General features: G+C 41.7%; 1 protein-coding gene across 1 annotated transcript in view; it reads right to left on the reverse strand.

Moving 5' to 3' along the window:
* The window catches only part of syne1a (spectrin repeat containing, nuclear envelope 1a), a 128,779-nt gene that overhangs the window by 85,246 nt on the left and 28,042 nt on the right, over window positions 1–15,491 (reverse strand). Inside the window, exons 25-52 of the mRNA XM_026193858.2 lie at window positions 15,272–15,433; window positions 14,926–15,134; window positions 14,741–14,849; window positions 14,485–14,649; window positions 14,235–14,402; window positions 13,898–14,062; window positions 13,370–13,510; window positions 13,117–13,277; window positions 12,675–12,831; window positions 11,894–12,121; window positions 11,711–11,809; window positions 11,380–11,567; window positions 9,730–9,853; window positions 9,477–9,643; window positions 9,177–9,330; window positions 8,382–9,037; window positions 7,897–8,076; window positions 7,635–7,788; window positions 5,972–6,130; window positions 5,186–5,368; window positions 4,993–5,094; window positions 3,613–3,816; window positions 2,944–3,151; window positions 2,174–2,286; window positions 1,672–1,877; window positions 1,396–1,557; window positions 1,020–1,299; window positions 685–857 (exon numbers count right to left, since the gene is read on the reverse strand). Coding sequence (XP_026049643.2) covers window positions 685–857; window positions 1,020–1,299; window positions 1,396–1,557; window positions 1,672–1,877; window positions 2,174–2,286; window positions 2,944–3,151; window positions 3,613–3,816; window positions 4,993–5,094; window positions 5,186–5,368; window positions 5,972–6,130; window positions 7,635–7,788; window positions 7,897–8,076; window positions 8,382–9,037; window positions 9,177–9,330; window positions 9,477–9,643; window positions 9,730–9,853; window positions 11,380–11,567; window positions 11,711–11,809; window positions 11,894–12,121; window positions 12,675–12,831; window positions 13,117–13,277; window positions 13,370–13,510; window positions 13,898–14,062; window positions 14,235–14,402; window positions 14,485–14,649; window positions 14,741–14,849; window positions 14,926–15,134; window positions 15,272–15,433 — 5,177 coding nt within the window. The remainder of the gene's footprint in view (window positions 1–684; window positions 858–1,019; window positions 1,300–1,395; window positions 1,558–1,671; window positions 1,878–2,173; window positions 2,287–2,943; window positions 3,152–3,612; window positions 3,817–4,992; window positions 5,095–5,185; window positions 5,369–5,971; window positions 6,131–7,634; window positions 7,789–7,896; window positions 8,077–8,381; window positions 9,038–9,176; window positions 9,331–9,476; window positions 9,644–9,729; window positions 9,854–11,379; window positions 11,568–11,710; window positions 11,810–11,893; window positions 12,122–12,674; window positions 12,832–13,116; window positions 13,278–13,369; window positions 13,511–13,897; window positions 14,063–14,234; window positions 14,403–14,484; window positions 14,650–14,740; window positions 14,850–14,925; window positions 15,135–15,271; window positions 15,434–15,491) is intronic.

Here is a 15,491-nt window from a genome sequence, read left to right on the forward strand (position 1 = left end):
GCCGTCACGCACGCACACAAACACACCCGAGAGCACATACTAAGACACATCAGTCACAGTTGGAAAATGAGACACATACTTCTCATTATTTATTTAACCTAATGGTAATTAACAGCACCGACACATCAGTCTGTGGTGATGAAAATAACCTGTTCCTAAGAGAGAATTTTTTTTTTTGGCAAACAGAAACATCCTCTCTTAAATGTTCATGGGCAAATGTTTCAGTGGCAGAGAAATGGGGATTGACTGGCATTTATATTGAGCTCATCTAGTCTCACTGACCAGTCAAAGTGCTTCACTCTACAAGCCAAATTTATCCACACATCCATACAGTGCTTTTTGAATTTTAAGCACTTTATCTGCATCACATCCATGGCCAATTTAGAACCAGGAATTAGCCTAACATGCATATTTTTGCATACCTTGAGGAGTACTCAGAGGAAACCCACCCACGCACAGAGAGAACATGCAAACTCCACACAGAAAAGCCCCGGTTAGGGTTCAAACGTGGAAACTTCTTGATGTTAGGTGACCGTGCTAACCAAAGTGCTTTATCCAAAAGCATACATGTATTCTATAACTGCATGCAAAATTTGTTAAAGGTAGGAATGCTTCTTTACTCATTAGATTATCATTTGTAGTTTATAACAAATTGCAGGTGATACTTAAAGTGAGTAGTTGTACCTGTGGCAACTCATGGCTGTCACAAGCAGTGTAGCCCATGCGTCCTCCAGTTCCTGCAGCTGAGAGCGAACCACTTCCTGTCCGGCGGCGCCATAGCTGCGCAGGGCGAGCTCACCTTTACCCATTGCCATATTTAACTTGACCTCACCCTCTCCCTTCAAAAGCAGGATATCCTGTGCAAACAGACATTCAGAGTAAAAAATAAAAATAAAAAATATATAAATATATCTTAAGCAAACAGCCCCCTCTTGTGTTCACTGGAAAAACTAGATTGTAATAAAGGTGAATTACCTAAATAAAGAATACATGCAGATGTAGTCTTGTTGTCCTCTCACCTGCACCGTCTCCAGCCTTTGCTCTAACTGCTCTTTGGTCCCCATCGTGCTGTCGACTGTACCCAGTCGCTCCTGGATCTCCTCCAGCCAGGCCCAAACCCCCTGGAGAGTGTCTCCAAAAGCCTGGCTCTCCTGGCAGCCTCTGAGCCTCTCCCTGGCTGCCTTCAGTAGGGCCTGGTGCTCCATCTGTAGCTGGCCTGTTACTCTGACCTCTCCTCCTGACCCGCGGCCTGCCTCAGATAGAGCCTGGGCTTCCTGGCAGAGTTGCTCAATAGATTCCCTTACAAAAGAAATTGATATATTATTGTTCTGAATATTCAGTAACTTATGCTGTGACATATATAGCATATGGCCACAGACACCCTCATATACAAACCTTCTTTCTGTCAGTTCCTTATGGAGTTGCTCCATCCTCTCCAGCTCTTCTGTGGTGTCTGGGGCACCTTGCTGGCTTTCTCCCCCAAGAACTGGCTCAGCCTTAAGACTGAGATCCATCTGCTTCAGCCAGTCTCTTATACCCTGCACGCAGTCGTCAAAACTATGGGAAAAGAGGGGAAGGAAGAAGAAAAAAAGAATTAATGAGAGCCATATTTCTATTTGATTCAAATTCGTTTGTATAAAAGCAAGAAATAACCATAAATGAGGGTGTTACTTTTTCAGAAGGCCAACGCTCTCCTCCAAGTCCAGCTTGCTCTGATAACAACCATCCAGAAAGCTCCTCCACTCTCGCTGGCAGGCAGAGAGGTTCTCTTGAACCTGCACTGCTCCAGCTTTAGGTAGGTGGAGCTGGAGTTTCCCAGCCTCTTTAGAAACCTGAGAGAGGCGTTCCTCACCCTCTGAAATCCGCTGAAGTGATACCTGTGAACATAGGATGCGTCTCTAAATAAAGAGCCAAAATCTTCAGATCGGGACTTTTTTGTGTGTTTTCATCCATTTAAACAACTCAAAGTGTTTATTATTTACAAGCCCAGTGTAACTTATGACTTATACTAATATATTATGTGGAAGGTACAGATATATGTTTCTAAAAATATAAATTGTTTATACTGTAGCATGCTCATATCAACAAGTCAACCTCCTTAGAACTTTTAAGTGGAATATGCACTTCATAGCCCTTACATCTGCACAGAGAAAAAGAGCAACAAGTAACGTACCTTTAACCTTTGTAACTTGGCTCCTAGGAGGACAACATCTCCTGACGGGTTAGAGCATTCTTTCAGCTCCAACTTCAGAATCGCTAGCCAGGATTTGAAGTCTTGGACAAGCTCTGATTGAGGGAACAAGAAGAAGAGATGAGTTAAAAGCTGAAGAAACATACAGCGACAAGTCGAGGAAGACGGATGTGTTGCAGATTATGGCAGAAAAAACATTTTAAAGTGAAGAAACCTGAAGAAGAAGTGTGAGAGCAGGCAGTGTGTTAAGGCAGATGGAAAGTGTGGGCGTGTCCACGCTATGGAGTGCTAGGTTGCCTTGGCAACAAGCCCAAAATGAGTCCCTCGAGAGCAGATGTGACGAGAGCGACATTAGTCTCCGAGGCACAGGTGTGTGTCGGCGCAGTGAGAGTGCACCAGTGTACCTGACAGCATGTGTGTCAATGGAGTGTGGGCTGTAGTGGGCGGATTGAGTGCGCTCTGGGGAAAATGTAGGATAATCAACAGCAAATCTGTTGCACTACTAACACGAACAAATGGCTCTGCTTCGTGTAACAGTGCAATGTTTGATTGGGTGATTATGGCATTTTAAGTGTTATTAAAAATTTTAATTTGTCCTCATCAGGGAATAAGTTATTGCGGCTACTTACTATTACTGATAGATAAGATCGCTCGGTGCATCAGAATGAAGAAGAATTAAGCACCTTTTGTAAATTAGCTGATACATCATCAACGCCACAAACAAAATCTGAGCAAAACTGATGATCGCTTACCGTTGAAATGGAGCTGCAGACCGTCCTGCAGGTTTCCTCTGGTCTTGGCACAGCGTTGGGAAACGGTCTCGGTTCGTTTGGCAATGGAGGTGAGATCAGACGAGAGGCGTGACAGCTCCTCAGAGGGATGCGATCTGCACAGAGCAGTCAGGGCATCTCTAGCCGAGTCCATGTCTGCCCTCTGCTGCTGCACGACACTCTGCAGGTCCTGGAAATGGACCACAGTGAGAAATTATGCAAATAATTCTGCACGTTTATAGCTATGTGCTCTGTATGTGTTGTACTGTGTCTATCCTGCAAATGTGTCCTAAGGCAACAGTCTCTTCTAGCAGAACAGATGCTGATCTGTTGCTGGTTTGACATCTGTCCTCCAGAAAAGCATCACTAATCAGGACAGGCGTTTTCCTTCAGGAATCAAAATTCTATGATGTAAACATTTCTTTCCTTCTTAAAGGAAAGAACACCTACTACACCGCCTATGGTGCTCAGATTTTTATTAGGGAAATACTTTTGAGGAGTTTCCTGCTAGAATAACAATAATTAGCACATTATGATTAGTTCCTCTAACTAATTAGGTAATAAGCTAGTTGTAGGTGTGTAAATAAAATAAACTTTGTACAGTTTTTTGTGAGTTTTTCTGTCTTACTGAAGGAACTGATAATGCCATACCTTAACAGTGCCAATGTCTTCAGGGGAAGTAGTTTCGGTGAGGTCCGATAAGGAACCCTCGACTGCCTCCAGCCGCTGGGCCATCTGGGACATGAGGTCCTCCAGTCGCTCTTTCTGGAAACTGAAGTAGGTCAGAGTGTGCTTGGCCTGATTGTACACCTCCTCAGCATGGGCCATTTTCTTCCTCAGATCTGATTGCAGGACCTGACGTGTGAGAATCAGTTTTAGTCACATTTAAACAACACAAGAGTATGTTTAATTATTGGTCCAGTACGGTTTCATAGATTTGATTTACGGTTTCATAGATTTGTGACTATAAGTTCCTCCTGAGTAGAAGGTACAGATACTTTATTTGTCTTCAGCTCAACTGAGAGCGCTTATTTGTAAAGTTTAAGTCAATCAAGAGGCAATTTGGAGCAGAAATTCTAGGAGTAAAGCATGAACCACATAAATCAGATGAAAGTAAATTACACAGGGATCAAGGACCATGGCTTTGTCCAAGATCACAGAGGGATTTATCACTATTTTGTTTGTTCAAAGCCCTGGCCCTATAAATGGGGAAAAAAACTGATGCACTCTTCCAGGCAGCCAGCAACAGGGGGAATTAGTACTCCTGCAGAGGACTGAGGAAAGTGGAAGGGAGAGGCAGTATAGCATAGCAAATTAATTGGAAGAATAATGAAGATAAATGTGGCTTCTGTAATGTGCTGTACTATGGTAAGGAGAGACGGCCACGAAAGAGACCCCGAATTAATAGAACGGTTATTTATAAACAAGAAAAAACTGAGAAAAAAAATATTTTAACCACAGGTGTCATAAGCTAAAAATAAATAGGTAAGTCAATAAATTGTGTTGTAACGTACATGGGTGTAAATATGCTGTTTACACCACTACAAAACATGTTCTAAACACACACAGCAGAGCTTGACTGACACACTAGTACTGCCCCTTGGCTACAGCAATTAAATGGCCCCTCCTTTTATCTGCCACGGCTGTCACCTAATCCTCCTGATGTGTCTCTGTCACATAATCCTGCCGGTTTTGCTGCATGTACATTAATGCACTGAGCTTCTGCACACCGTCTAACGTTTATAACTGCTTAGCACTCTCAAATGTCCCTCTGAAGCTCTTACTGGTAACACAACAAGAGCACAACAGCAGTGGCAACAGGTGTAGATGAGAGGAGGAGGGTTACTGGATGCAGGAAGACTGAACCAAGGCGCAAAAAAAAGGTTGTCAGCACTGGATGTTTCAGTGTCTACTTATTCTATACGCGAAATCTGCACATGATCAGAGAAGAAGTCTGGGTTCCACATATTGTGGTTTTAATCTTTGATGAATAATACCTTGCATTATTTTTCTCTTCTCCTATACATTTACCTGCATTTGTAATGGGATTTCCTGCAGTTTGGCTCGAGCCTTCAAATCTGCCACTCTCTCCTCCAAAACATCCAGCATGTGCTCCCTCTTTTCAACCTCCTCCTATGAATCAAAGTGCAAGACAATGAAATAACATTCACCGTCATCTGAGCAAACATTAATTTGCGCACACTTTCACGCAGCGTACTCTGACCTGAAAGGACGCAAGCTGGGCCTCTGTCTTCTCCTTGTCACTGAGACTGGCGACAGCGTCAGTTAGATCAGCGATGGATCCACTGGTCCACTGGTTGATGTCATGCTCTGCGGCCTTGAGGTCATCCCAGAGTTTCACACAGTAGCCTAATCTTTCTGTATTGGTTTGTATTTTCTCTGCGATCTTAAAAGAGAAAAAGAGAGACCAGGACACTATGTGAGGTATGTAAGAGAATAATGCATCTCAATCAAGAGGAGAGGAAGGCCCACCTCCTTTGTGTTTGGCTTTCTCTCTGTAACAGGGGATGTATGCTTTACAGGGAGATGGAAGAAAATCGCTGCCTAATTAGTCTGACAGATGTGCAAGTGAGAAGCGAGAGAGAGAGACAGAGATGCAGATAACCTGTCTAGACTTATTTATTTCTCTGTCTCATTTCGACAGCTGAGCAGACAACAACAACTCAAAAGAGGAGAAAATGTAGATAAAAGAAAAGAAAAAGCAGAGAAAAAATATAATTGAAAAAAGTGACGGTGCAGGTGTTCAGCAGAGATGAATGTTTTTTTATACTCACACAGATTTGTTCATACCCTTCATAGTTATTATTGTACTTCAGGCCCAGACTCGGGGAAAACACCATTTATAGTTTATGGATTTTTTTTTCAGTTTTTTATTTAGATGTGGAAAATTCTGGGAAACTTTTTAATGTTACAAAAATATTTCACTTCAAAACACCTGAAATAACAGAAAGTCAGTATTGTGCATTTATCTTTACTAAAGACTACTCACCGCCAGCCACTGCTCTCTAAGTGTCTCTGTGTCTCTCTGGATGGAGGACATTTCACAGTTGGGAACCTTCTCCAGCTCCCTCTGCAGGTCCTCGACCGTCCTGATGAGCTGGTCCATGTCTTCCTGTTTTTCTCTCAGTTCATCTTTTATGGCTTTATGCTGAAGAGAACACAGCAAGGGAAATGGCAACAGGAGGGAGAGATACTGTTCAGTGGGGAGGTAAGTTTCTGAGATTTGGTTTGCTAAATAAATATAAGACAAGTTTCTTCTTCCTCCACCTCCTGTTTTTTTCTAATATACAATAAAAACAGTCAAACCACAGAGAAAGCTGTGAAACTTTTCAGACTAATTTCCTTGATGAAAACAGATTATTACTCACTTAAAACTCATTGAATTACCAGAAAATGACACTAAAGCTGATTTTTCTTCTTAGCTCATAAAAACATTATTACATAAGTTTTCATACAAAAAATAAAATCATACTTGGATCTATCATATCCGGTTTTAACAGTAGTAGATATTTTAACTCATTATAGTAGGTAAAATCACAATGAATAAACACTTTCGACCATCAAAAGTTCCAACAAGTCATAACAATGAAAAAAAAAAATCTTTGAGAGGAATGGATACTGTCCTTTTTGACTCCATAACAAGGCTCACAATTAAAGTTACCAATTTGATTGCTATATAAATTACTACTGTATAAATTCTTTAAAATTAACAATAGGTTCATTTCATGTTAGCTCATCAAATCCCTCACACCAATCAATAGATCTTCTCAAAAACATCTTTTCAAATGCTTTTCCTAGTAGCCCTTTTAAAAATCGTGCTATTAAAAAACTACTTAAGCATGGCATTCAATTGTTATTAAGTATCTGGTAGTATGGCTCTATGAACATGAGGATAACTTAAGCTAACATACAATGATGTAACTCCAATCCCCGATGCCAGATCTGTGGAAATCATAATTTTGAGTTGATGAACTGATGTTTGTTGATAATTTCTCATATACAGGGCACATCTTTTTAAAAAAAAAAAAAACCCAGTCCAAATCAGGTGAAAGGTTTTACAGAGATTACAGATCGAATATGAAACCCCTACCACAAAACAAAAACCCACATTTAGACCCAACTTCAGTATAATTTCTTCAGCCATGACACCATGTACAAAATATAAACTCACTTAATTAGAAGAAGCAGATTTCTCTTAATATTATATATTATATCCCAAATTTCTGATGATCATTTTTCACATTTTGTCATTATGAGTTTTATAAGGCACTCATTTTTATGTATAGCAGCCAAAGACTGTTTTGAAAGCAGAGCAAGATGTTTTCATTCAATTTATCCACCCTTCACAGCCAAGTTTTTTTCTGGCCAAGAAGAGAGCATGTGTGCTGGGTGCCTTTGCAACTATCCCTAATCACAAAGTAGATTGGTAGACCTATAAAAAATTGAAGCACCTGGGTCAAGTAGTTTTCTAGTTAGTGGATTTTTTAAATGTCCCTCATCCCTTGAATTATTTCTTTTGTATTTATTTAGAGAAATTACTTTTCCTTGTATATTTTTCCCCAAGCAATTCTGTGATGGTCATTTTTTTTTGGTCTGATGCACAGAAATGTAATAATTCAATACTTTTCTGAGAATAAACATAAACTACTGACTTGCGTGAAAGTCCTTTTGGCTTCCAGAGCACTGTGGTTGTGGTCGGGCAGATTGTGAGCGACGGCCTGAGCGCTCTCCATGAGTGTGGTGAGGATCGACTTCAGGTGGTGGAACTGGCGAAGAAGATCTAACACAACTCCACTGTGTTCCTGACTGCATGTTAAAACAAATCAGAAAACGTCAAATATATTATTTTTTTTAAAGCAGGTGGTAAAAGATGAAAAAAAACAACAGATGGGTGAGAGAAAATTAATCTCTTACCTGTTGATGATTAGCGTCCTGACGTTATCCCAGGCTGTCTTCACCAGAGCTACCTCCCTGAGTGCTTCTCCTGCCAGCTCACTGTCTCTCTTGGCCAGCTGGTCTCCCTTTTCTTCTAACCACCGTTGCGAGTGCTGCAGGGACTGGAGCTCATCCTCCAGCTGGACAAAGAAACGCATCCTGGGAGAATAGATGCAGAAGAAAACAATGGAGATTAGTAGCCTGCTTCCAACATATTACATCTCAATTTCCAGGAGATTAAATTTGTCTGCCTGTATGTTGGCTTCTGTAATAGACAATAGACTCTGGCATACAGTAGATCTTTGAATCAAAGGTTCATAGTAGGCAGTAGAAATGCAAAAAGTAGGAATGAAGCAAGGACTGACAGCATTATTACTACTGAAAGCCGACATTACCAACTGTGCTGATACTATGAATACTGATATATTTACTGGGCTGAAGTGTCAAAATTAAAATGAACAAACCTGTTGTGAAAGGCCTGTACAGAGCTCTCTCTGATGCCCTCCTGTCTTGCATCGTCCAACAGTTTCTTCAAATTCTTCATCACTTCTTCTCTTCTCTCTCTGAAGGAGCTCCACAAAGCCCCTAAAGCATCCGCTTCACTTTGTCTCCACCCCACACCCCTCTGCACCTCCTCCAGAGCCATTGTCAGGGCCACCGCCTGTCCTCTGCAAGATGTTCTTCCCTGAGGATGGCTGGCATCTTTAGATCCCCTCCACTCTGCTCCACACAGGTGCAGATGTGCTTTGCTCAGCTGCCCATCTAACCCGACAGCTTCAGCCTCTAGTCGGGCCACTTCTTTAGCCACCTCTCCTATTTCGCGATGCAGCTCTTCAGCTTTGGAAGGGTCCCAGCTCCCTCTGCCCTCCACAGCCTCATGAAGGCGACGCACGGCCTTAGCAGCCATTTTATGCTTCTCGAGGAAAGTGTTTAACTCGGTCAGGCACTCTTTACGAAGCAGCAGGAGACGTTGGGATTCACTGAGAGGTTGCAGGCAGTCCTCTCTCCATGCCTGGAGCTGCTCTTGGGCCTCTGGGGTGGAAGAGCAAAGCAGGAAGGACTCTTTTTTATGGAGAGTCTCTCTCAGTGATGCATTCTCCTGTAGCTGTGCCTCATGCTCCTGCAACACGATTGTTCAATTAGACACATTTATGTGAGCTCCAACAGCAATTGATGCAAACTTGTTTACTAAAACTGCTCCAATATACATACAGCCTATAAAGGACATCAGTGCTGACAGCAAGTTATTGATCTCTCACCTTCAGCTTAATAAACACAGCCTCAAGATCAGCAATATCAACCTGGGAAGAGCTTCTCAAGAGAGACAGGAAGTTTTCACTCCACTGGGTAAGGGGCAGCAGTGCCTGATCAAACTGCTCCAAGTGCTCCAACTGCAGCTTCAACCGCTTTATCCTAAAAGTGAGGGTGGGAAAAGCATGGACTGAGAATATGGAAGTGACTGTTTTAAATGTAAATTTAAAAAAAATGCTAGGATCCATTCACATACAGTAACCCAGATGTAAATAAGCTATATCATAATCAATCACCCTAAAAAATACCTGCGTAATATGCTGTTCTTCACAGAAGCGCATCTCTCCTGTAGTTGTGTGAGATCATCACTGAGCTCCTGGATACGAGCTTCGGGTGCCGTGGGGTACAAGCAAAGGCCGAGATTCACGAGACCCTGAAGGAGAGTCTCGTGTGACACCGTCTCTACCTGCATTTCCTGGATAGGCATATCATCAATGCAAATTAGATAAAATAACAAAACTTTCTTGTAGAAACAAATACAGAAAAGTAAAAAGATTTTACCTGCACATTTTGTAATTCATTCCTAAGCTTTACTTTATCTGCAGAGAGCAGTTCGGTGTCTGGGCAGCACACAGACTCACACCTGTCCAGCCAGCTTTTCATGGACAAATTTTCCTTTTCATATCTGTAGATGCAGATGTTGCATGTATTAAAATCAAGGAAAATATAAGTTGCATCCCCTTAGGACACACACAATTACAAGTTCACTTTTTTTTTTTCTTAAATCTGACCAAACCCTAGTATCAGTGACAAGGTCATAATGGGGCAACCATATCTTCCCAGTGCACCCAGTGCTGGAAGTAATCCCTTATACATATAGCTGCAGGATACAGGATGAGGCTAACTGCAGAGACACTAAGCCGAACACACACACAAACAGACACACATAAACTCTGCTGAAGTTTAGTGGCAAAAACATAATTGAGTTCATTTCAAAAAGAGTCACCGGCTGGGTAAATAAAAGGAAGCGCTAAAGCTTGGGCAATTTAAACAGCCAGCATGTGGCTAGATCATTATTTTCTCCTCACGCTTAAACAGAAAAGAAACAATCACTCCGGTGAAGGACTATTGTGTGACAAAAGAAAGCGATAAGAAAGCATATAATTAGAATAGAAATGCACTGGCTGACAGGGGGACAGACAAGATCTCGCTCTTCCACATCACACTAAGATGAGAGACAGATTCAGAGGAATAAAGAGGAAAATGGCACAGAGAGAAGCAGAAACAGCACATGCACAATAGAAGGGAAAATGGCATTTGCTTATTCAACTGCAGGTGTGTGCTAATGGAGACTACAGATGTTTCTCAAAAAATGACTTATAACATATTTCTCCATTTTTATAAATGTACTTTTTGATTTTATGGTTTTTTTTTTCAATGTGGCAAAATCTGAAATATTCAAACAGGCCTGTTGTAGGTGTTTATCTATACGGCACCAAATCACGACAACAGTTGCCTCAAGGCGCTTTATATTGTAATGTAAAGACCCTACAGTAATACAAAAGTGTTGAAGGGACACATACACCCGAAACCCTGCTTTGGGCCATACCAAAGCACAATAAACTCTAAACACTAAACTAAATGGATAAATCTTCACACATTACAGTGAACAGTGACTCATGCCTTCAGTTTAACAATTAACACTATTTTCTCATTGTCTAGCATTTGTCTCTTCTATCCCAGACAAACACTGACTTTTTCCTGTACTAATGCTATTTTTCCAAAAGGTCTAGAACACTGGTATCAACATAAGAGCCCGGGGCCAGAATTGGCCCGGCAATTTCTCCAATCTGGCCTGCTGGGACAGCTTTGGAAAACATGAAGGAGATGATATATTTTTAGACTTTTAACTGTATTTTTAGATGTTTTGCAGCTTTTCCTGCTGTTAAAGACCTCCCCACAGTGATTTTTATTACCATTCATATTCAGTAATAGATAAACAAGCAAATGACAGAAAACTTTATCGTGTAGAAAAACTAAGATATGCTGTTGAAATTGCACTTCTTTATCTTTTATTAATATATAAAAGGGAAATAAATGTGTAGTTAATCAACTTTACACTAACACAAAGTTGATGTGGCCCTCCAGACAAAATGAGCTTGACATCCCTGGTCTAGGACAAAAGCAACCACATTTTGCAGTTTATTGTACCTCTGCCACAGAGCTAGAAGGCTCTCTAACATAGATTTCTTTTCTGAAGCCTTTTCCATTAACTCTCTCTGCTGCTTCTGGAGGTTAGCCACTTCTTCCTCCAGCTGGCTGCCCTCTCCAAGCCTTTTTGTGGCCGAACACAGGGCCATAAGCCTGGGCTTCAGAAGCTCAACAGTCTGGCAGACCTCCTGGGATAAACACAAACATACTTGTTATCAACTGCACATTAAGTAAACCCTTGAAAATACAACATAATAACATGGTGCCACTCTGAAAAGGAAGCCAGTGATACTTATTCATGTATCAAAGAGGTGCCAAGTTGTGCTCTTACAATGTGATCCTGGAGGGCTTTGTAGGTCTCTAATGATGATACGCAGCATGTGATCAGACAGTCCAGTTTTTCATTCAGATCACTAACTGTTTTCTTAACCTGATAATAAAAATAAAAAAGTCCGTTTGTATTGTGTAATAAAATACCTTTAATAAAAGTCATAAATTGTGTGATGCTCTAAACCTGTTCAAGGTTATCATTGCATCTCTGCCTGTAGGAGGCGCTCTGGTTGAGCTGCACGCCAAGCTGCTCTGCTCTCCCCTTCAGCTCTTCCCAGTATTGTCTCGTCTGGTTAAGTTGCGCCCGGATGCGACCGGCCTCTCCAGAAGTCACAAACCTGGACAGAGCCTCGCAGTCGGCCTCCATGAGGACAAGAACCGCCTTTCTCTCCTCTAAAGCTTCCCCCACGGCCTGGAGAGATGCAATAAGAGAGGAATTCAACGAGGGAAAGCATACAGGAAATTACGACGATAAAAGATCGCTCTTTCAAGAAGAAATTTATTTTCAAACTGAGAAGAAAAAAAAGGCAGATGATGGCAGTATCCTTTTTTTTTTCTAAAAACCATCATGAGAGTGACAAGTCTGGGATTAGGCATGCCAAGATTATATTTTATTAAATATGATCAATTTATTTCCTTTAAATTCCAGCCTCTGCTACAGCACTGACCCAATTTCCCTTGGGGTTAGATTAAAATTTAATCTCATTTCATCATAATCTTAATCATTTTGGGCCACAGTGATACTGTAAACTACAGACACAAGACCAGACAGCAATGTGACTCCAGTTTAACTGAAGCAACCAAAAAATATGATGAGTATTTACTTGTGAAGATATAAAAAATATTTAAGGAGTTGTGTAAAAAGTGTGCAGTGAACTGCCTCACCTTTGACTGACCTCCAATTGGAAACCTTGTGATCAGGTATACAATGTAATGCTGTGATAGAAATATAGACCTGCACAAACCTCTACAGCGCTGATGTGTTTGTCTAAAGGATCAGAGGAGGAGAAAATGTTGACAGCGTCCAGCTCCTTCTGTTTCTGATTGATCCAAAGAAAGAAGGCCGCTGATTCACTGCTGAAGCGCTCCCACCACACAAATATCATCTCCAGCTGGACAACACTGGGACACATGAGATTAGGCAACAGCCCAAGGTCAGAATATTGGAATGAAAACAAACAACCAGACAATAGCATGGATGCAATTTGCAGGTGAATGCCAGACAGACATCATATGTTGGCAAAATACAATTTCACATTTTGATACTTTAGGTTTTTTCAGACTAATATCACAAGTTAGTTTTTACACTTAAAGCTCATTATTGGGCACTCGTAAAACTGCCGGTTAAGGCCCGTACCACATTTCAGACCTTTATTGCATGTAATAGAAGAAAATAGTCAGACATACTTCTTGTTGAGGTGGTCTTGAAGTTGTGCGATTGCTTCTCTGGTGGACTGCGCCTGCTGCAGGAGAAGAGTCTGAGTCTTCGGACCAAGCTGAATGTCTTCTGCTTTCTCTGAGAGGAGATCTGCTCGTATAGAGTACTCCTCGACCTCCGTGAAGAGTTCCTATAGACCGAAAAACAAGCAGTTACACAACATGACCAAATACAGGCTAATAAATCAGAATATGAATGCATGCACGTTTTGCACATACACACCTTGTTATGCTTCAGTTCAATTTTCAGGCTGTCCAAGCAGTTGAAAAGGAGTTCCTTGTGCAATTCATTGTCAGTATTGCTGATGAACCTCCAAACTGTTTCTCTTTCTGCTTCGAAACTTTCCCAGGAGCTCAGCGTTGCCTTGAAGTGACAAAGAAATGAAAGAGTAACGTTAGTAGGTACAAATTCAGACCTGATGATAACATGCACTATTTACACAAAGGAGATGGGCACTGTAATATTTACTGCCATTCTCCTGATTTCATCTGTAAGCATAGGGTATTTTACGACAGCAGATGATCTGCTGTCTTAAAATACACCGACATTTACTTTTAATTTTCTGATCAATTCACGGATAACGACAAGTGTACAAAGAAATCACAAAGTAACAAACAAAATTAACGTGCAGGATAACAGTCAGCAATAGGCTAATCAATTATCACAGCGGGAAAGTGTGTGGATGATCAATGACACTCACACGTGCAAACACCAGGGCGCCGACATGAGAAAAATCTTGGCTCTGCCTACCTGCAGACTTTGCTCCTTTGCCCCTGATTTGTGGTCAGCCTCACTGAAAGCTCCTTCCAGCTCCCGTAGAGATTGACTGAGCCCCTCCCCTTTCTGCAGCTGGCGGCAGTGGGACACCAGAAGCTCTGCCTCTCTCCTGTTAGCATGCAGGTGCTTTAGGTGTTGCTATAACACACAGACACAAAAACAACATGCTATTTTGTGAGCAACCTTGATTTTGCTTTGCCTTGCTCAAACCATTCATAATGTAAACTGTTAAACAGTTAAATTAAATACAAAAGAGACTTTCAAACATGGAAACCAAGTTGTTACAAGTGCATTTGTACTAAACAAATACCTGGTGAATAAGGTAAAGTTGTTTGGCTTCCTCCAAACCCTCAGCATCCAGGATTCTGCCTATCTGCTCCTCAGCCTCTTTTCGGGCCCTCAGAACCTCCTCCAGAGCACCATGAATCTCGTCCCTCAGCTCCTCATACTGGAACATGGCAGAGCCCTCATCACCCAGCTGTGGCAAAAAGGTCATTGGATTATTTTTTGATGAAAATTTTCAGTATGGAAGAGAATATTCAGCACTTATCCTGGAATACCTGACAGAGTGAAGAGTAAACTGCCCGCAGGTCAGTTGAGAGTTTAGCCAAGGCTGCTCTTTGCCTTTGGACTTCCACTTCAGAGCTAACTTCAGACAGCACAGCAAGGCGGCTCTTGAGCCACAGCAGACTCTCCTCTCGAGTATCCACTGCTTCCTGTAGTGCCTGGAATTGATGGAAGCACTAGATGTTAACTGAAGTTGAAGTATAGCCTAATCTCAGTGCCTAAAGCAGCAAATGTAGCCCACTAGCTCACCTGAACAGCAGCATCAAGTTGCTCCTGATGACGGGAAGTTATTGCTGTTCCTCTTAAGAGCCTCATTTGCCTTTTTTGAGATGAGAGCCAATCAGAAAGCTCGCAGAACCTAAAATAAAAATGGACCACTGAGTTCTGCATTTGCTTTAAATCACTTTAAATCTGTGCTTTTTGCCCATCTTTACCTCTCATTCCACTCTTTCCATTTATCAGGGTGCTGCTCCAGCTTGAGGTGGGTGCTCTTTATCTGCTCTGTAACCTCTTCTACGGCCCTTCTAGTGCAGTCAAGCATTCGATAAGCTTGGTCGTTGTCAGGCAACTTGTAACACAGATCCTCCATGTTTCTAATCCTCCTCTCGCTCTGAATTAAAGGTTTGCGTTCCCTGAAGAAAGTCTGAGGAAGAAGAAAAAAAAAAGAAAATTAAGATATGAGAGGCTCCCGAATGTCAGTGATAACAACATTAAGTGATTTTGTCTTTCTCTGATTTTCAGTTCTATCTGTTTCAATTTTCCACTAAATCCGAGACTCACTCTGTGCTCTTTGATCACTCGCTCGCTGGTGCAGGTGCCAGACAGGGCTTGCATTTCTCTGTGCAGCTCTGCTCTGCAGTCTTGCAGGATCACAGCAACTCGGCTTCGCTCCACATCCACCTTGAGACGGAGTAGGTGAGATGGTACCTCGCTCTGCATGTCCTGTAAAAAAGATGGAGATGAGACAAAACATAGCAGACCTGAAAGCTACCCTTAAGTG

Source organism: Astatotilapia calliptera, chromosome 15 (genome assembly GCF_964374335.1).
Source record: "Astatotilapia calliptera chromosome 15, fAstCal68.1, whole genome shotgun sequence".
Lineage (NCBI taxonomy): Eukaryota > Metazoa > Chordata > Actinopteri > Cichliformes > Cichlidae > Astatotilapia > Astatotilapia calliptera.